Raw genomic sequence first — 18,433 nt, 5'->3', positions numbered from 1 at the left:
TACTTATAGCACCAAGGACTATGCAATTTGTAACACTATGATTTAAAGCGGTGTAATGATCGCACCAGTTCTTCCAGGTTGAATCTTTTTGGGCTAATTATAAGGCTGGGCAAGCTATAAAAATAATAAAAAAATTAAGTTTATGATCGCGCAACAGCAATGGGGAGTAAAGTAAATTTATGACCACGCCATCCTCAATTATTGAGAGAAAATAAGATGTGTAGCTATATAAGTGTAACCTCTTTTCCTCGAGCTATCTGGAGATCAGATCCCTGGGAACGTACCTTGGAGATATGCGAACTAGCTACCTGTCGTGCGACTAGATACAGACATATAAAATATAATAAACGCAAATAGAAAGATAATAGTTTTATTATGACTTACATATTTAGGTGTAGAGCAATGCTCGCTTCAATTGACGGCAAATAATAACCAAGTCTCTACAATGACTGCATAATAATTTGAATCGCAATGCCTGAATGCCAATATAATTCTGCTCTAAATGATCCTGAATCTGATTTACACGAATCCTTCCAAAAGGGACTTTTACCCCACTATCAAACGTAGTTTTTTGTCCTGCGCTCTAATTGACGACTCACAATTGGCTCAAGTTCTGAGGCGGGCCAAACCCTCCGTCCAATAATCAGTCTTAAATATTTCTGATATTCAAACGTTCACACGGCTCTTATAATTTAAACTTCCTGAGAAACATTGTGTGTGTAGCATCTTTTTTATTGCCCACTATCTTAGCGAAATCCAAAGCTGGATAGCGCCGTTCTCGTCTAAGGCCAAACTGCAATTTTTTCTCTTTGCTGATTAAGGACTTTTCTTTTTTTGAAACTGGATTTAAACTTAATTAGAGGAAGTCGGAATTATCTTCAGAAAGAAGGAACTTTATTTTTGTATTTTAAATATATCGCATTTTACTCACGGTACAAAAGTTATGCCATTAAAGTACCGTATTATGTTGTCTCTGTGAGCTGAGGGTCATATTAGTAATAAGTGAAAGGAATAAAGGTTTAATAAATTTTTGGGTAAATTACCCGCAAATTTTGCCGAAAATATACAGAATAGTTCAACAACTGGGAAATAGTCTATCTCCCTGTTGAAACAACTTTTTGTTGTCTATGAATCTTAAAAATGGAGAAAATAGAAAAAAAAAATAATAAGTGAGACTATGGTCAAAAATTTTAATCCTTTCTGGCTGTTGCCAGAAGGAAAATGAACAAAGCTACTAAGGAACTGGCCGCATTTATTTGTACGTAACCATAATTTAAGAAGCTACGGATCTGTAGACTATTCTTTTTCTACCAAAAAATGGAGTATCACTCATAAAGAATGGGTTACAAGCCACTGGTTGCCGCTACTTGCTGACCCAGTACTATCTGAGGAAGGATTGCTAACCACTAACTGCCTCAACTTGTTTGTGCTAGCCTGAAATTTCAGAAGCGCTGGGCTTGTACACCAAAGTTGTCACCACTTGTTGGGACAAGGGTAAAAACTAATAGAAGTCATTGAATTCTAATTAAACCTAAAGCGTAATGCTGTCCTCCTGCCGACCATCCTTTAAAAGGGTTATTAATTTAAATAGTACCTACTAATACCGTGTAGATTAACAGCTCTTTTTCCTACCTCCCTTCAACTTAATAACCAGAGTCCTGGTTGAATTTCCTTGCAGTAATGATGCTAGGGCTGTTTTGAAAATATTTTAGTTTCAAAGATTAAATTTTAATGCGAGTTCTTTTATATTTGTTTTTTCTTCGTTTTGCTGAGGACGGCCCTTGGATATAGGGTCGAAATATTCATTTAAAGTTTCATTCCACTGTCTTATATAAAAACTTTTCCTATTGTTCTACTTGTTGTTTATTATGGAAAGGCAGTGTGGTCTTTGTCGCTATTTACTCCCTTCAACTCCCTTTCAAAAGTCCTTTTAACGGACTCGCCTCGTCTTCACTAACTAAGTATTAAGGGAAATCAAATATGTAAAATAAAATTCTGTAAAATACATGTATTCAGTCAAGCTTATTATAAACGTCTAATTAACAAGATACCTCCCGAATATCTAGCCCAGACTATTTCTTTTGCCATCTATCTCGCACTACAGGGCCCTAAATAAGATGAAACTGGTCACCCTCAGAGGTTACCTTCTTTCACATCTGAATTAGCCATAACATATAGGCTAGGAGAGTAAAGGAAAAAAACAAGAGGGCTGATCCCTACACGAGTTTCAATCTTGTAGATTTTCACTGATTAAAATTTAATCATTTTGGACATTTCCCTAAATAATCACCGCAGAATCCTGAGTCCAAAGAGGTGCAGCATGCCTGTCTTTGTGAAGTTAGGCCTGGGGGAAGGGGAAAGCGTCGAAGAGGCACAGGGCCTAAGGACTTTAATAAGAGCTCTTAAATCCTAAAGGTAGAAAATCCTTGCGCGAAACAGAAGAAAAGTTTTTTTTTATTAAGAGTAAACGTTAAATAAGGTTTAGTTGTTATAGGCTTTTATATTTTTATCGGGTGTTGTTTAGTTAGCGTTGGATCCTCGATGATGTAGACAAAATTTTACTTTGTTTTGATTGTCGGGTGAGGTGTCGTGCTTCAATATTAAATATGTATATAATTTGTCCTGGGGGTATGTATCTGATGGGCCTGCTTAGGGCCCTCGAATCATAGAAATGGAAATTCCTTGCATGGCTCTAATTTCAGCAAGGAATATTCCGCCATTCGTAAAATGTCTAGGAAACTTGTTTTATTTTGGATGTCAGTTTGGCAGTATTCTCAGATTTGTGATCAACTAGTTTGGAAACTCTTAAAAAAATATTCTGACGAGAATACTAATCTTTAGTGAAATATGATGCCCAACTGAATGTATTTTGATTTTAGTCAGTCGCGTTTCTGTCCGAAGTATTATAATTTAATCATATCAGACTTGGACCCCTATTGGAACCCTGAATCTTTAAGAAAGGCAATAGAAATTTAATTTTAATACTCAACCACCTCTTTACTAAGGTCTTATGACCATCCCCTTTAATAAGTCGACTCTAATGCTTTGACTATTATTATTTTTATTTTTTTTTTTTTTTTTTGTGTTATTAGCCATCTTTCCAGAAGTTATTCCCAAGGGTGCTGATGGTAGCAACGAAATTCGGAATCAAATCGAACGTCTCCAGGCTATTTGCCTGTCTCTTTTGCCTGTGTATGCGCCTACTGATGTCGCTATAGACCGCGTTTTACGATTCTCTGGTGTTGAGGATGACCCAAATTCAAATATCGCAAGGCACAAGGCTACTAGTATGTACCTACAAGTAAGTTGCTACCCACAACTAGCTTCTGGCTCTCTCTCTCTCTCTCTCACTTTCTCTCTTTCTACCTTTCTCTCTCTCTCTCTCTCTACACATTATTGTATATGATTAACTTAAAAAGGATTTTTAAAAGGAAATTGATGAACCCTATTATATACCAATTATATTATTATATATATGATATATATATATATATATATATATATATATATATATATATATATATATATATATATATATATTATATATAATATTAATATATATATTAATATTATATATATATATATATATATATATATATATATATATATATATATATATATATATATATATATATATATATATATATATATATTATATTATATATATATACCATATTATATTATATATAATATTAATATATTATATGCATTTTATATACCATATTATAACCATATTAACTCCTAAAACGAACATAAATAATGTCATATAATGGGTCGAACTTCAAACCATCATCAGTTTCTGTGAATCAATCAGGTCAAATATAAAAATGACAGATACTGCTATAAATGAATAAATGACCTTAAACGCACAGAAGTTGCTACAAACAGGAGTAGGGCTATAAAGATTTATTGGTTTCATATGCAGTAAATTTTTATTCATATTTTGTTCCTTTTGAACAAGTTCCTGAAATATATAGAAAACCAACCGATAAATCGTCAATTGTTTCATACATTCAAAATATTGCTTCAACAAACTAAACAGATTACTTCAGAAACTACCAATTTATTTTGAAAATTTTATTTAGGCATTCGTTTTCTATGTGTTTGGCATAGATATCAACCTATGCCAAACACATCGGAATAAATTAATCTGATAATATCTTTCAGAAAAAAGTGCTTCAGTTTCCTCACCGTCCCAACATTTCTTGCAACCTTGCTACTAACATATGAAATCTATGCCTTGAAGCTAGGGCACTTGTCAACAATCACCCCTAGATACTTAGTCGAAACTTCTCAAGGCGAAATATTTTCCCCAGACTGTATTTTGTTAATCCAAGGGTTAATCCTAATAGATTTTTTAATGATTCAATTTTTTCCTCAACTAACTAAACAAATTATTTCTGAAACTACAAATGTTCATTTTAAATTTTACCTAGGCATCAATTTTGTATGTGTTTGACTGAAATAGAATCAAAAGAAAAATTTTTGAAAAGCGTACTTTTAAAAGTTGTAACTATTCGAAAAAAAAATTATTGCTAATTATTATCGTAATTTTCTTTCTTTTTTATTGTTGTTGAGGTTTTGACAGATAAGATTATTCGAAATACATGTCGTTTTCAGTTAAGCGCAAATGGCACGCATTTTAGATGGCTTGACCGTGACAAGTCTTGTAATATTATTCTGCTGCCATGTTGTCGTTATGACAAATAAAGAACACACTGCTTGAAATACAAGTCGTTCTCAGTGGAGTGTAAATGATGCTCTGGCGTTTAGAGGGCTTAGGGGACAGTAGCCCTACTCTTTTGTGTCTTATTTCATTTTGGTTTAAACTTTAAATTAGTTTTTTTATTTTAATTTCTGTTCATTTTAGGATTCATCCGTAGTTGTTTTTGTTATCTTTATCTTCGATTTGATGATTTATTTTAGTTTCTGTTTGTTTCGGACTTCATTTATTCATTTTTGGTAATTCCTCTTAGTTTAAATTTGACCGTTATATGTTTTTATTTCTGTTTATTTTGGGTTTTAGCATGACTCTATTTTTCTTTGAAAAACATTTTTTGGATTTTTTTTTTATTAATCAGAGGCAACGGTAGTGTTGCCTATAGTAAAGGCCATACGGCTCCAATGTTTTATTATTATTTTATTTTTTTCAGAGGCACTTCATATGGAAGGGGTCGTCGCATAATCTTCAAAGGGGGCCATTCGATTGGAAATCGAGAGTTCTAATGCCCTTTGTAAGAGTCAAAAGTAATCGGAGGGCAACTAGCCCCCCCCCCCCCCACGCTCTTATTTTCCCAAATGCATCCGATAAAAGTTTTGAGATAGCCATTTTATTAAAAATAATTCAAAGATCATATAACAAAAACTCCAGGGTCGACACAAGCCCCCAGGGCCCAGGGGCAGGCATTGTAAGTTATGTCCTGGGGGCATATAGGGTTCTTATGGAAGAAATGCTCGTATAAACTTCAGAGAGGGCTCATTTGATTGAAAATTGAAAGTTCTAGTTAATCCTTTGAGAGTCAAAAGAGATTAAAGGGTAACTAACCCCCCCCCCCCGCCCTTTTCCCCCAAATGTATCCGATAAAAATTTTGAGATAGCCATTTTGTTAAAAATAGTTCAATGTCAGATAACAAAAACTCAGGTGTCGAAACAACCCCCCCCCCTCTAGGGCACGGGGGCAAGCGTTGTAAGTTTTGCCCTGGGGGTATGTATGGTTCTTATGAAAGGGATGCTCGTATAAACTTCGGAGAGGGCTCATTTAATTGGAAATTGAAAATTCTCGTTCACTTTTTAAGAGTCACAACAGATCGGAGGGCAACTAGCCCCCCCCCCCCCCTCCACGCCCTATGTTCCTCAAACTCTTCCGATAAGAACTTTAAGAGAGCCATTTTTTCCAAAACAGGTAAACGATCATGGAACGAAAACTCCGAGGGTCCACACTATCCTTCAGGGCCCGGGGTAGACATCGTAAGTTATGCTTGGGGGGCATATATAGCTGTTATGGAAGGGATTGCTCGTAAAAACTTCAGAGAGGGCTCATTTGATTGGAAATTGATAGTTTCAGTTCAATTTTTAAGAGTCAAAAGAGATCAGAGGGCAAATACCCCCGCCCACTCCCCTTTTCCCCAAATGCACCTGATAAAAATTTTGAGATAGCTATTTTGTTAAAAATAGTTCAAATGTCAGATAAAAAAAATTCCCGTGTCGACACATCCACCCAGAGCTCGGGGGTAGGCATTGCAAGTTGGGCCCTTGGGGTATATATAATTCTTATGGAAGGGATGCTCGTATAAACTCCAGCGGGCTCATTTGATTGGTAATTGAAACTTCTAGTTCACTTTTAAAGAGTCAAAAGATATCGGAAGGCAAATAGCTCTCCCCCCTCCATACGCTTTTTTTCCTCAAACCCATCTGAAAAGAACTTTGGGATAGCCTTGTTTTTTTAAATAGTTCAAAGATTATAATAACGAATACTCCGGGGTAGTTTTTTAATATGTAAGGCTTGAATAACGTTCAGTATTTCCAGTCTGTAATAGAGAGTAAGCTACCTTTGACTATAAAACATTACAAATTTTTCTTCAGGTTTGCCTGAATCTATTGAACATTGTGATGAACATGACAGCGGATGGAACTAGAATCTACAGTCGGGTTGTATTTACACCGTCGTTTAATGTAGCCGATTTCGGTGCCGCTTTTACAGGTATGTAGCTCAGAATGTTTTAGTCTCTTCGGTGAAGATTTAAAACTAAGTTTCCAATCAATTAGGCCTACTCAAGAATTCTGGCTAATAGTAATATTGACTAGCCGAATCATTCACTAGTGTGCCAATTCTCCACGGGGAGCAACAACGAAATCTCAAGTAGTAACCTTAGTGTAGTTTTTTTAGGTCTACATGATAAGATAAGTTTGTCTTTTTGTTGTTGTTTCAAATTTGCGGGAAAAATCTCATTGTACATTGACGAGGGCAGCCACTACGAACAGAGTTAACTACGAACAGAATAAGTGTGGACCGAGTCGAAATTAATTCAAGAGAGTTGAAAGTGGCCAAAAGACCTCTCTAATATATAGGGCATATGTAAGTATCCGGCAAATTCTAAGTTTTCTTGAACTAACTTGCTCTGCAAAACAGAATACAAACCCAGCCACCTGTTTATTAAATTGACGTGCATAACTAGGACTACAAAATCGAATTTATTTTTAAGATACATTGGTATTTTTCATCTAGAATGCCGAAAAGTGCTATTGACGGTAGTGTTTTTTTTTTTATAAGCAGAAATAATACATCGTAGCTAGTTTGTGACTGTCCTAAAGAACTATGCTCTACTGGTCAAAGAGCCAGGCATAAAAAAGAAAACAGTGCATGCTCTCATGTGGACATTGGATACCGTCTTGAACTTCAAGCTATCTTGTTATTTATTCACATTGTTTAAGAGCAGTGGAGTTTGGCGTGATTCTTGTGCTTAGAAGCCAAGACAAGCAATCCTCTTATCCTAATAAGAATATTTTCTTTTAATTACTTACAGGTACACGGTCACAGACTACCCGATCTGTCGCTTTGGGAGTTGTTGTGAGCATTATATCATCCGCTGCTAAGCGTGTAAAAACGACCGAAGTAGCCAGAGACACTTTGTCGAGAAAATTGGAAGTTGTTGAAAGTTTGCCTGTCGATGAAATTAATCAAGTAATGTTTCGACTTCTTGACTTTACCTTGCCTATAATCTAGATTCATGGCTAGAACCAAAGTCTTTTAGTCAGGATGAAACTTGTATTTTATTTCCGTATTTTTGTCGCCTTCCTGTAATTGTTTCCTCGGATTTTTATCTTTTTAACAAGCTTTTTAATTTGCTTTTTAGTAAATGTAGTTATTTAGCATATACTGTATTTTTCTAGTCCCAAAATCAAACTCTTTTTCGTACGTGAGAATTAAGTGACTTAGACTTTAAAAGTCGTAACATACTGATATGGTACTATGCATTTTACTGTCTTGTATTCTAAACCGTCAAATTTGGTTCTTTTATTTTATTTTTTAAATTCTTTCAAATTTCTAAAATTCTCTGATAGTTAAAAGATAAAAGTTGAAAATGTTGTAACTAGTTGTATTAATAAAGATTTACCTTACCTACCTTACCTTAAAATCCAAATCTATTTTAGTCAAACTAAAAGAAATTACCAAAGACAATTAGAATAAAGATTAAAAAATATATGACGAATGTAAATATGCAACTGAGCTAGTTGTGTCGAATTTACAACTTAACTTGTTTTGAAAGGTGAACTCAAATTACGAATTTTTTTTTTTCGCAACTTCTTTTAGTCCTTTGGATTTGTTGCTCAACTTCTTTTTTTGTCTTTTGGGTTTGTATAGTTTTGGGTTTATCTTTTTTTTTTTTTTTTTTTTTTTTTTTTTTTTTTTTTTTTTTTTTTTTAGCGTAATGTCCCATACGAAGATTCGTAGATATTTGTTTTCGTAATTCTAGTTCATGGGTAACTCCCCAGCGGTAAACGTTGTTATCACTGAATCATCACTGTCAAAAGCCGTTTATTTCTCTCCGTCTAGCTCTTACTCCCCCTCTCTTTTCTGATCCTTATCTCTTTCTCTCTATTTTTCTCTGTCTTTTTTCTTTCTTGAATTCTTGAATTTTTGGTGCATTTGAATAGTTTTTATTCTAATCTACGATTTACGTTGGAGATTGAAGATTCAGGGAAGTTTATTTCAGGAAATATTCAGGAAAATGTCCTAATTTTAATAACAGGTTTCAATTTTGAATTTTCCATATATAAGAAACCCACTCACGATGATGGTTATCTTATGTGACAAATTGTTGGAGAAAGATTAAAAAAAGCAAAAAAAGAGCCAAAAATAAAGGAAAAATAAAGGAAAAAAAATATACAACATTACCATATATCCCTAAACTCAGGGATAAACTCAAAATTTTTTTACAAAACCAAATATTTCCATCTCCTTCAAAAATGAACTCGAGGTTGGATTTTTATTTTCAATTTTGTGAAAGACAGAACTGACCCTATTTTTGGTAGTCGCATTTATAGAGTCCCGTATGCCTTTGGAAAATTTGGCATTCGCAGGCAGAACCCGTCGACAGGTGAGAGAAAGGCTAGACAAGCACAAACTTCCGATTGACAAATCTCTAAAGTCTAACGGCAAAAATGCCAATACTCTTGAATGCACAGATCAATTATTTCTTTTTGACTAGTCGTGTTTATTTTCCATCGTAAATGGTTTACCACAATCTTTTCGGAAAGTAGTTGAAATAGAAAAATACAAATATAAAGGCCTCGCTTCAAACGAAGATACTGGGGATATTTTATATACAATGCTTATGACAACTTAATACAAAGACATTCATATTGCGGGGCTTGTTGTTCTTTAGTCATTTTACTCCTTCTGCCCTGGTTACTTCAAAAGGTTTATCTTTTTCTTTTGTAATGAAGGCGGCTTAGGGAAAGTCCTATGAGTGGAAGCCTCCACATTTTTTTTTCGTTCTTCGTTTTTTGTCGTACGTGATGTATAGCCAGTGAGATTTCAGAACGTTTTTTTCTCTCTCTCTCCTTCTCTCTCTCTCTCTTTCTCTCTTTCTCTCTCTATACATATAAATATATATCTGTCTCCTTCCCGCTTTCATTCCTTTTATTTTGTTATTTAACAAGTGTCACTCAAACTAGACTATCACTAAGTGCAAGCTATAGAAAGCCATTAGGTTAAGATGGCACTTTTTATATCGAGAAATTTAGTATTAAACGAAAAGTTCTAAATCTTTGACAAAGTCAACTGTATGTCTTTTATTGTAGTATTTTTTTTCTTTAAAGGACATTGCAAGGCGGGTGGGGAGGGGGGAGGGTAATTAATGCACTACGTAAATTCATCCCTTTCTATTTTCTTCATATGCACATTTTACCTACTAGTTTTCAATGAATTTTATTGAATGCCATTTTGTTTAGTTCGTATCAAAAATGATAAGTGACGCTTCATCGATATCAGAGAAGAGAGAAGCAGCTAGGCAAACTTTAACCAAGGTTGTTGAAAGTCAAGTGAAAGAGATTACTCAGTGCCGATTTATTCTTGAAGTGTCTCTAGTTCTCCTCTGGAAGCACATGGAAGCTTTTGTAAGCACAAACGATACTATGAGTAAGTTTTTGGTTAAAAGTTGTATTTAGATACTTAATTCATAATACCAATGAAATACACAATTCCTTAGTGTTCATAATTTCCTGGAAACGAACACAGCCATCGCTTATTGGTTAAAGGTGAAATTTCAAAGATTTACTGTGTTTATTGTTTCCAAAACATTTCAAGTTTGTTTTTTTTTGCGGCACTATATCGGGTTTATCTAACCTTCATTGGAGCAACACAATGATTTCGGGACCTTATAGAAGGTAAGTTTAACTACTCTATCGACCGTTGGTAATATCAGTGTTGCTTCTTCTTCTTATGCAGATAGGTATACGAACTACAACGAACGTTCTCTCGCCTCTTTTGACTGTCTCCGGAACAACCATTGTTGTGGTATGAACCGTCCAAGGTTTAACAGGTCACCATTTTTAGGATTTTAATCATTTCTTTAAAGATTGTTGATACATTTTGTTGCGGGGGGGGGAGGGGTTGATTAATAACAGCCAATGTTTTGCCTGCCCCGTTTCCTACCCTACGACAAAATTTCAATTTAGTTTTATTAAAATCTTACACTTGGCGACAAATATTGACAAGAAACTGCATTGTTCGTTATAGGATGGTTGCTTTCTAAAGTTTCATTCATTCAATTAGTCTGCGTTCATAGTAGATAATATCAAAGTTATATAATGTGTGGTGGTAGTGGTAAGAAAAGGAGGAATAATAGGAATAAACCTGCAAGGCGGTTTCAAACTGTAAAATTGTCATTTGCGCGGACAAATAAAAAGATGCAGAACATAGCCCAATTCTACTTCAAAAAATTCCACCACCTTCTAGTTTCTCGTGAAAAACAAGGTAGTAATGCTCCGCTGCAGTAAGGCGTTAGCGCATCAAAGTCTATAATATTAAATTCTACAGACCGAACAGTATCTTCAACACCCAATGTGTTTTTGAATAGAACTCAGGTTTTTTTTTTAATTATTGTTTTTGTTACTGGCAAAATACACTCAAGTCGGCTCTTTCATTGTAGCATTACGATGTCGATATTTGCTGTTCTTTCATTAAACCAAGGGCGAATCCAGGATTTTTTTAGGGAGGGGGGGTGCAAAACAGGTTGATCCGATAAACTTGCGTTAGGAGCAAGTTTAATTATCGCAAACCTGCGTTAATTATGTAAATTACACAACTTTAGACTACGTTAGGGGGGCACGCCCCCCCCTCTCCCCTCCCCCCTGGATCCGCCACTGCATTAAACTCTATCACTTGTCACTTTACCGTGTCTATTAACCACGCATGTTTGTTCATCTTTTGCGTCCTTTGAGGAAGTATACGGTCATATTTGTTTCTTAAATTTATAGTTTCAAAGATTTTTAAAGGTTTAATTGCTCATCTTTTAATAAAGGTATTAGGTGCAGTCGTGAAGAATAATTCCACAATTTTCGGTCATTTTGTAAATTCTTAAAATAATATTAATGTGATCAATTATCTTATGAATTTTATAAGTGCATTATTGGAAACTAGTGTTGGGCGATAATTTGATTAAATGATATATCGATATTTTTACTTCCGATATTCGATGTATTGATTTTGATATTTCTTATCATTTTTTTTGCACCTTTAGTGTTTGGCAAAATTCAATAACAAAGCAATTCAATATTAAAAAGGGATATTTGCATAATAATTTTCCAAATTTTAATAAAATACAGATAAACTTCTGTTACATGAACGAACATTACAAAAACTCTGATTCGGAATTCCTCGGGCTCAGGATAAAGAAAAATAAGTTACTGGCTATTTTTGGCTATTCAAATCAGCAACATGTCAATATTTTCCACTGAGAATTGGTTCAACATTTCAGTGATTAAATTAATAACAAATCATTTTTTTCAAATGGAAGTAAGGAGCAACACTAAAACTTTAAAGAACAGAAATTGTTCTGTAGATGAGGGATTTAACCCTTCCTTAATACCTTGCTCTTCACGCCACAAGTTTTTTTTGTATTTTAACAATCTCCTTACTCTAATTAGGCAGCTCTTGTGTTTCAGGAGTTGTTTTTAAATATTGGGACAAAAAATAAAAATTAGCTTAAACAGCGAGGTATTGAAGAGGGGGATTTGCCCTTGTATACGGGATAATTTCTGTTTGTCTTAAGTTTTAATATAGCTACTTTGTTTTAGTTGAAAAAATAGTTTTTTTTTATTTAATTTCTGATCGTTTTTCAAATAATTCCAGGAAATTCGCCTTTTCTATCCATGGAAAGTCTCCCCCCTCCCCACAAAAAAAATTCTCCTTGGAAAGTTCCTCTCACGTAAGATCCCCCAGACAATTCCATCCCTGCTGAAAACTCATCCAAAAAACTTCATGTGGACAATTCCGCCAGGAAAATTATTTTTAGCCCACTTTCATTTGAAAAAAGACTTGTCTTTCTTCTAGTTTCTAACCGTTTTTCAAAACATGGTGGAAATGTTTGCGGAAATGTTTTCTCCGTGGAAAATCTTTCCGGGAAATTCTCCCCTCCGAATGTTTCAATAGAAAGTTTGTCCCCGTGAAATTCCCCCATGGAAAATCTCTCCCGCGCAAAATCTCCCCCACCCCTCTCCTCCCACGGAAAAATTCCCCAGACAATCGCAACTCCTTTGAAAATTTCCCCTGGGCAATTTTCCCGGAATATATCCACATGTAAAATTAAATTTGCAAAGAGAAAGTAAATCAAATAAAAAAAAATTGTATATAAATTGTGGTAAATACCCCGTGTATAGTTTCCCTTTGAAAGTTTTGCCTCGGGAACTTCCCTCCTCATAGAAAATTCTCCCCTTTGAAAATCCCTCCACAGGAGATTCTCCCCACATAAAATTCACTCTCCCCCAAAAATGTCTGTTTACTTCCCAATAACAAAAACCAGATGTCAACTAGACAAATTTCATGACTTACAACCCTTTTCTCCATGGACTCGGAGGGTCATGTCATCCCCAGAGGCATGATACTTGACCTTTCAACTATGCTGATCAAAATGGCTATCTCAAAGTTTTGATCGGATGACTATGGTAAAAAAGGAGCACGGGAGGGAGGGGGAATCTAGATGCCCACCAATCGGTTTGGTCACGAAATGGGGAACTAGAACTATAATTTCCTTTCAAGCGAGCCCTCTCCCGATTTTATATGACTATTAGGTCGATACGATTATCCTGGCAAAAAAAAATAAATAAAACAAAACAAATAAACACGCATCAGTGATCTTTCTTCTTGCAAAACTTACAGAATTTCACATATTTTCAGATGGAAGAGAATGGTTCTCTGATATACCGAATCTGTGATTTTTTATAAAGATGAATTGACTTTTTAAGGGCGCTCCCACCATTTCTCAAAAATCATACAAATTTTATCAGACTCGTAGCTTTTGATTCGTACATAAGACTTGATGAATTTTGTATATTCATATATAAAAGATCCAATTTTATTCGGCATAAAAAATCCAATTCAGTTGATATATCTATTGTTATAAAAATTTCGTGTTTTACAGTTTTGGTTGCTATTTGGCCGAGTGGCTCCTTACTTACAGTATGTTACCACGAACTATTTGATTAGCCAATCAAGCTTGGAATTCACTCTCAGAAAGGACATTGGTGGCGGGCATGGACAATAATTTTATGACAACTTTGCATAGGTATTTCTGAGCCCCATGTTACAAGACTTCCACGACTTGAGTGAATCAGTTTTTCTTGGAACTAAAGACTTCATACTGAAAATCTAGAGAGCCGTGACAGATGCAGCTGCTGACGCAGCTTGTCTTGCATTTACTACTCAAACTTCATCATGTGATCCCCACAAACTGGCTTGATTTTTGATTCTGCACTGTATCTACTGATACAGATTCCCAATTGTAAAGATTCCCAATCCATGTATTTTGCTATTTTACCTTCAACTTGGAGAAGATCGTCAGGGGTACGTGATTTGAACAAGACCTATAAGCTTAGAAGGGATTTTATCTAGCCAAGCCTTTTGGGGGTTCTCAGCAACATCTGAGAGCCCACCCCCCACTAAACGTAGTCTGAGAACGGGTTATGCGATCTTATGGATACAGTTGTGTATGCTGTGTATCTTCATATATGAGTCAGTATATTAAATGGATTATTCTTCTTCATGGCTATTTGCGAAACAATTTTCTATGTTGTATCTCTTCTGCTAGACGTTCACTGGTAGATACCGGAAAAGGCCGAAATAATATCGTTTTCGATATCGATGTTTGGTGCGATATGTCGATATCCGATATCGCTCAACACTATTGGAAACAAAGATAGTAAAATGAGAAATAAAGAAAAACAAAATTATATCTTTTGAATAAGATATACATCCAGATGCGGTGGATGGATATCTGTGGGAATCGTTGGAAATGCATATTTGGATTGTTTATTGCTAATGGCACTTGGCCTTGGTTTGGTTGTCAGTGAGCAATCATTGGTGACTGTTCAAAATTTACCTTTTTAGTATTTCTTCTTCTTTTCTTTTTTTCTTCATTCCCTTGCTTTTATTATTTAAGTTTATTGTTGACCTGTTGTTTGCTGAATAAATAAATTTTATAAATAATTTTTGTATGAATAGGGGGTCTTCTTTTTTTCTGAAAGTTTCCTTCTTTCAGAGCGGTTCTTCTCATTAATTCAATTACTTTGGCAGTACTTTTATTTCAAATGTACGTAAAATTAATTGAAATTCATGTACAATATGTTTTAGAATTCCACGATAGTGTCAAACTTCAAGCGTCTGCTTTATTTTTGTCTTTGTTTCTTTTTATGGGGGAGGGAGGCTAACAATCTTGTCATTCTACTGAAAATACAGCCCCTATATTTTTCAAGTACTGGGAAGAAATTTTAGGTAATTGTGTTTTTTTTCTTGCTAGAAACCTTCATGTTATCCATAGCATCTAATTCTAGTGCGATATTGGTATGGCGTAGGAGGTGTGAACTTTTGTTTTTCTTTTGGAAATGCAGAGCATAGCTTTTATTTCCTCTTTTAATTTGCATGTTGTTAAAATGATAGTGTTTGAGACAATTCGCCAAATTCGATTAGAAGTTGCATGTAAGTTCTTTGAATATTTCAGACACTTCCCGCCTCAATATTAGTTTCGATGCAAGTTTCAGATTCAAAGAAGATATTACTCACTATCTAGATGAGACCTTCTATAAACAAGTTGAAGAAGCCTCAAAGGTTGGTACTACTTTTTTCATTTTTTTTACTGACTTTTTTTCTTTTCTTTTTTTCAACAAAATTTTTCAGCAGAAAGTATTAAAATCTGGAACGAAGTTAGATAAATTGATCTATCCAGTAAATCAAGCTTCCGTTAATAACCTTTAATGAGGCAATAAATAATTAGTGGCTGTTGTATATTTAGAATCGCCTTAGAAAGTAGATTCTATTGAATCATACAATTTTAGTCAAAATCTGCTGTAGTTAGAAAAATCTTGTTTTCAGGGGGAGGGGGTGAAATTGTTTTCTTCGTCCTATCTATCTTTTTGGATAAGCATGTAAAAATATTCTTCTATATAACACTTACAATAATTCTCCAGTGAGAGTGGAGTTGTCACTTTGTAAAACTCATATTAGTGGCTTTATCTAAACATTTTCTTTAGAATGAAGAGAGACTACGAAGTGATTTCTCCCTCCTCCTAATATTTACCTGAAAGAATTTATACTTAAAATTTGGGTCTAGAAAGACACTTTTGGACTTCAGCAACTTCATCCTCTTACAGACATATCCATACTGGCCCTCCTTCCTACTAGCTTGCGAACAACTATACGCCAATATACATAAAATAATAAAGCCTTAAATAGATCAACACAGTCAAATGAAGCTTACAAATAATATTATGTTAACCGTTGTTGTACATGGACTGCTTATACCTCTACGCACGAATTCGCCACTGTGCAGCATTATCTCTTTTTAAACTGGGTGTTTGCATAGATAGCTTTTCAACAGTTCTAAACTGTTTGGCTATCTCAAAATTTAATTCGATCGCAGTTTGGTACTTTTTGGACCAAAATTGTTTTGTGCCACGAAATGGCAGTAAACGCTACTTTGTAATTATGTGATCTTTAGTTTTGCTTAAAGGGGGTGCAGTTTTGCTTAAAAGGGGTGCTAGAACTTCCAATTTCTGTTAAAATAACCACTCACGATATTCTACAACCCCTGGTTCAGAACGATAACCTTTTGGAAGAAAAATAAATACGCATTCGTGAACATCCTTCTGGAAAAAATGTGAAATTTTTCAGTTCGGTATATAGAGGCTTGAAACCTCTGATATAGGGCTCTCTGATATACAGGAAGCGATGATGTCATTTTCATCTAGACTATTTCCCTTTTGGGCATGTTTACCCCTCTATTTTTTTAATTATGTAAATTTTCTAAGGCTCAGACCTTTTGATATATCTACATACCTTATAAACTTAATGCATTTTCTAATTTGGAATTATTAGAAAAAGTCGATTCTTTCAACGTATGTAATGTTATCAAAGTTCAGTTTATAGTTTTAAATCTTATATTAATGTCTTATAGGGGTTGAAAGGGCAGCCTTCTTATTTGTGATAATTTCTGTTCGTATAAAGGTTGCTTTGCTGTATGAGAACTTTTTTTTAAGATATTTCTGGATTAATTTCTGTTCATTTTTGGTTGACATAGTTTTAATGCTAATTTTCGGTATATTTGTTGGGTTTGTTTTAAACTTTTATGCTTAAGAACTTGTAGATTAAGAATTATATGAATTTTAGTACAAATGTACTTCAAAAATAGAACAATTGTAATGATCTTTTTAAGGTTATTATCTGCTGTTATATCTTGTAGGGAGTATTCATGTGAACTTTTCGGTTGAGCCGATTATATTGTGTTTGCTAGCTTCAAAATGCAAAGAAAAAACATATTTTACTTTAAATATAAACACTTGGTTGCTAAAATGTTTCATGATGTCTTGATATTTTGCCTGTTTTGGTGATTTTTTATCTTGAAATAGGTGTGTTGAATCAGTGTTTGGTGACATATATGATGATATATGATATATAATGTATATATCCATGGGCGAATCTACAGTATTTTTATGGGGGGGGGGGAGGGGGTTCATATCCAGATAATCAAGGGGTTCATATCCGGATAATCAAGGGGCATGGAATTTAAATAATTTTTTCTCTACATTATAGGGGGGCAACTACCCCCCCCCCAAACGAAGACACTGTATATATCTGAACAGAAACTTATTTATAATTGTCTTTTATAGGTTTCCGGTACTGCTGGAAAGCCAGATGATTTCAACCTTTTATTTATAAGAAGAATTCGGAAAATAGCACAGGGATAAATCTCGCTACTTTTCTTTCTTATTGTGCTTTACTCTAATTTTTTATTCGAATTATACAATAAGTTAGATTGAATCAGGTATTCATTTAAAATTTTTCCAAGGCTGTTGTGTGGTAAAGTGATTTATGTTATTTAAAACAGGAAGATTGCTGGTATAGTTTACTATTCATTCTGGATGTTAATTATGTATATCCCACCCATAGACGCCGACAAGGGGTTAAGTAGTTTTCCGTAGGCACTCACGGTGCTACCCCACCCCCCTCACCCCGAGAAAAGGTAATATGCAAAAAGATCCGAAGGACAGCAATCTTTTGTGTTTCCAATGCAGAAATGTCAAATTAAATCCCCCAGTAAGTTGTCGACTAATTGTCAAAAGCTTTATTTGTTGACATTATATATGCGATATTGTCAAAAGTGTTATAATTAATACTGATACATTGATGAAAGGTTGTACAGATTTTAGTTTACAGAAATTTTATAGATTATTGAGCCATCAAAATGGCTCAATATTGATGAAAAATTTTACAGATGGCTATTGGCTATTGAGAAAGTAAGGCATCTGTAGCTTTGGTTATACTTTGAAGGCTCACAGAAGTCATTTTGGGTCTAATCGCAAAAACATGCCATTTGGTGCCATATTTATGCGGCACCAAACCCCTATGCCTTCCCAAGGCCAGAACATAATTTGCACTTTACAGAAAAAAATATACTTTTATTACTTTTATAACTTTTTTTACTTTTATAACTTTAATAAATCAAATAATATTTACATTTTGATTACTAAATATCAGTATATGTATATTAAACTGACAATGCACATTCATTTGTATTTTTTTCAGTAAAGTGTAAATTATGTTCTGGCCTTGGGAAGGCATAGGGGTTTTGAGCCCAACTTAGGCTATGTTAATTTCTGCTCGTTTTGAGTTTGACTCCGTTATTTATTGTAATTTCTGTTCGTTGTGGGTTTCATTTA

The 18,433-nt window shown here is 34.5% G+C and overlaps 1 protein-coding gene across 5 annotated transcripts in view; it reads left to right on the top strand.

Moving 5' to 3' along the window:
• Positions 1 to 17,534, top strand: part of Nup205 (nuclear pore complex protein Nup205) — a 171,102-nt gene extending 153,568 nt beyond the window's left edge. For 4 of the 5 annotated variants that reach the window (XM_089099638.1, XM_089099640.1, XM_089099636.1 and 1 more), the window contains exons 24-29: positions 3,093 to 3,301; positions 6,584 to 6,701; positions 7,525 to 7,682; positions 9,956 to 10,142; positions 15,220 to 15,326; positions 17,384 to 17,534. In XM_089099638.1, coding sequence (XP_088955764.1) covers positions 3,093 to 3,301; positions 6,584 to 6,701; positions 7,525 to 7,682; positions 9,956 to 10,142; positions 15,220 to 15,326; positions 17,384 to 17,461 — 857 coding nt within the window. In that variant the 3' untranslated portion in view covers positions 17,462 to 17,534. The remainder of the gene's footprint in view (positions 1 to 3,092; positions 3,302 to 6,583; positions 6,702 to 7,524; positions 7,683 to 9,955; positions 10,143 to 15,219; positions 15,327 to 17,383) is intronic. The other variant, XM_089099637.1, reaches the window with a different exon arrangement.
• The last annotated feature ends 899 nt before the right edge of the window (positions 17,535 to 18,433 follow it).

The sequence above is a fragment of the Artemia sp. Qi Xiang Cuo genome, chromosome 13, assembly GCF_049724085.1.
Source record: "Artemia sp. Qi Xiang Cuo chromosome 13, ASM4972408v1, whole genome shotgun sequence".
Lineage (NCBI taxonomy): Eukaryota > Metazoa > Arthropoda > Branchiopoda > Anostraca > Artemiidae > Artemia > Artemia sp. Qi Xiang Cuo.
This window is presented reverse-complemented; position numbering and strand designations above follow the sequence as displayed.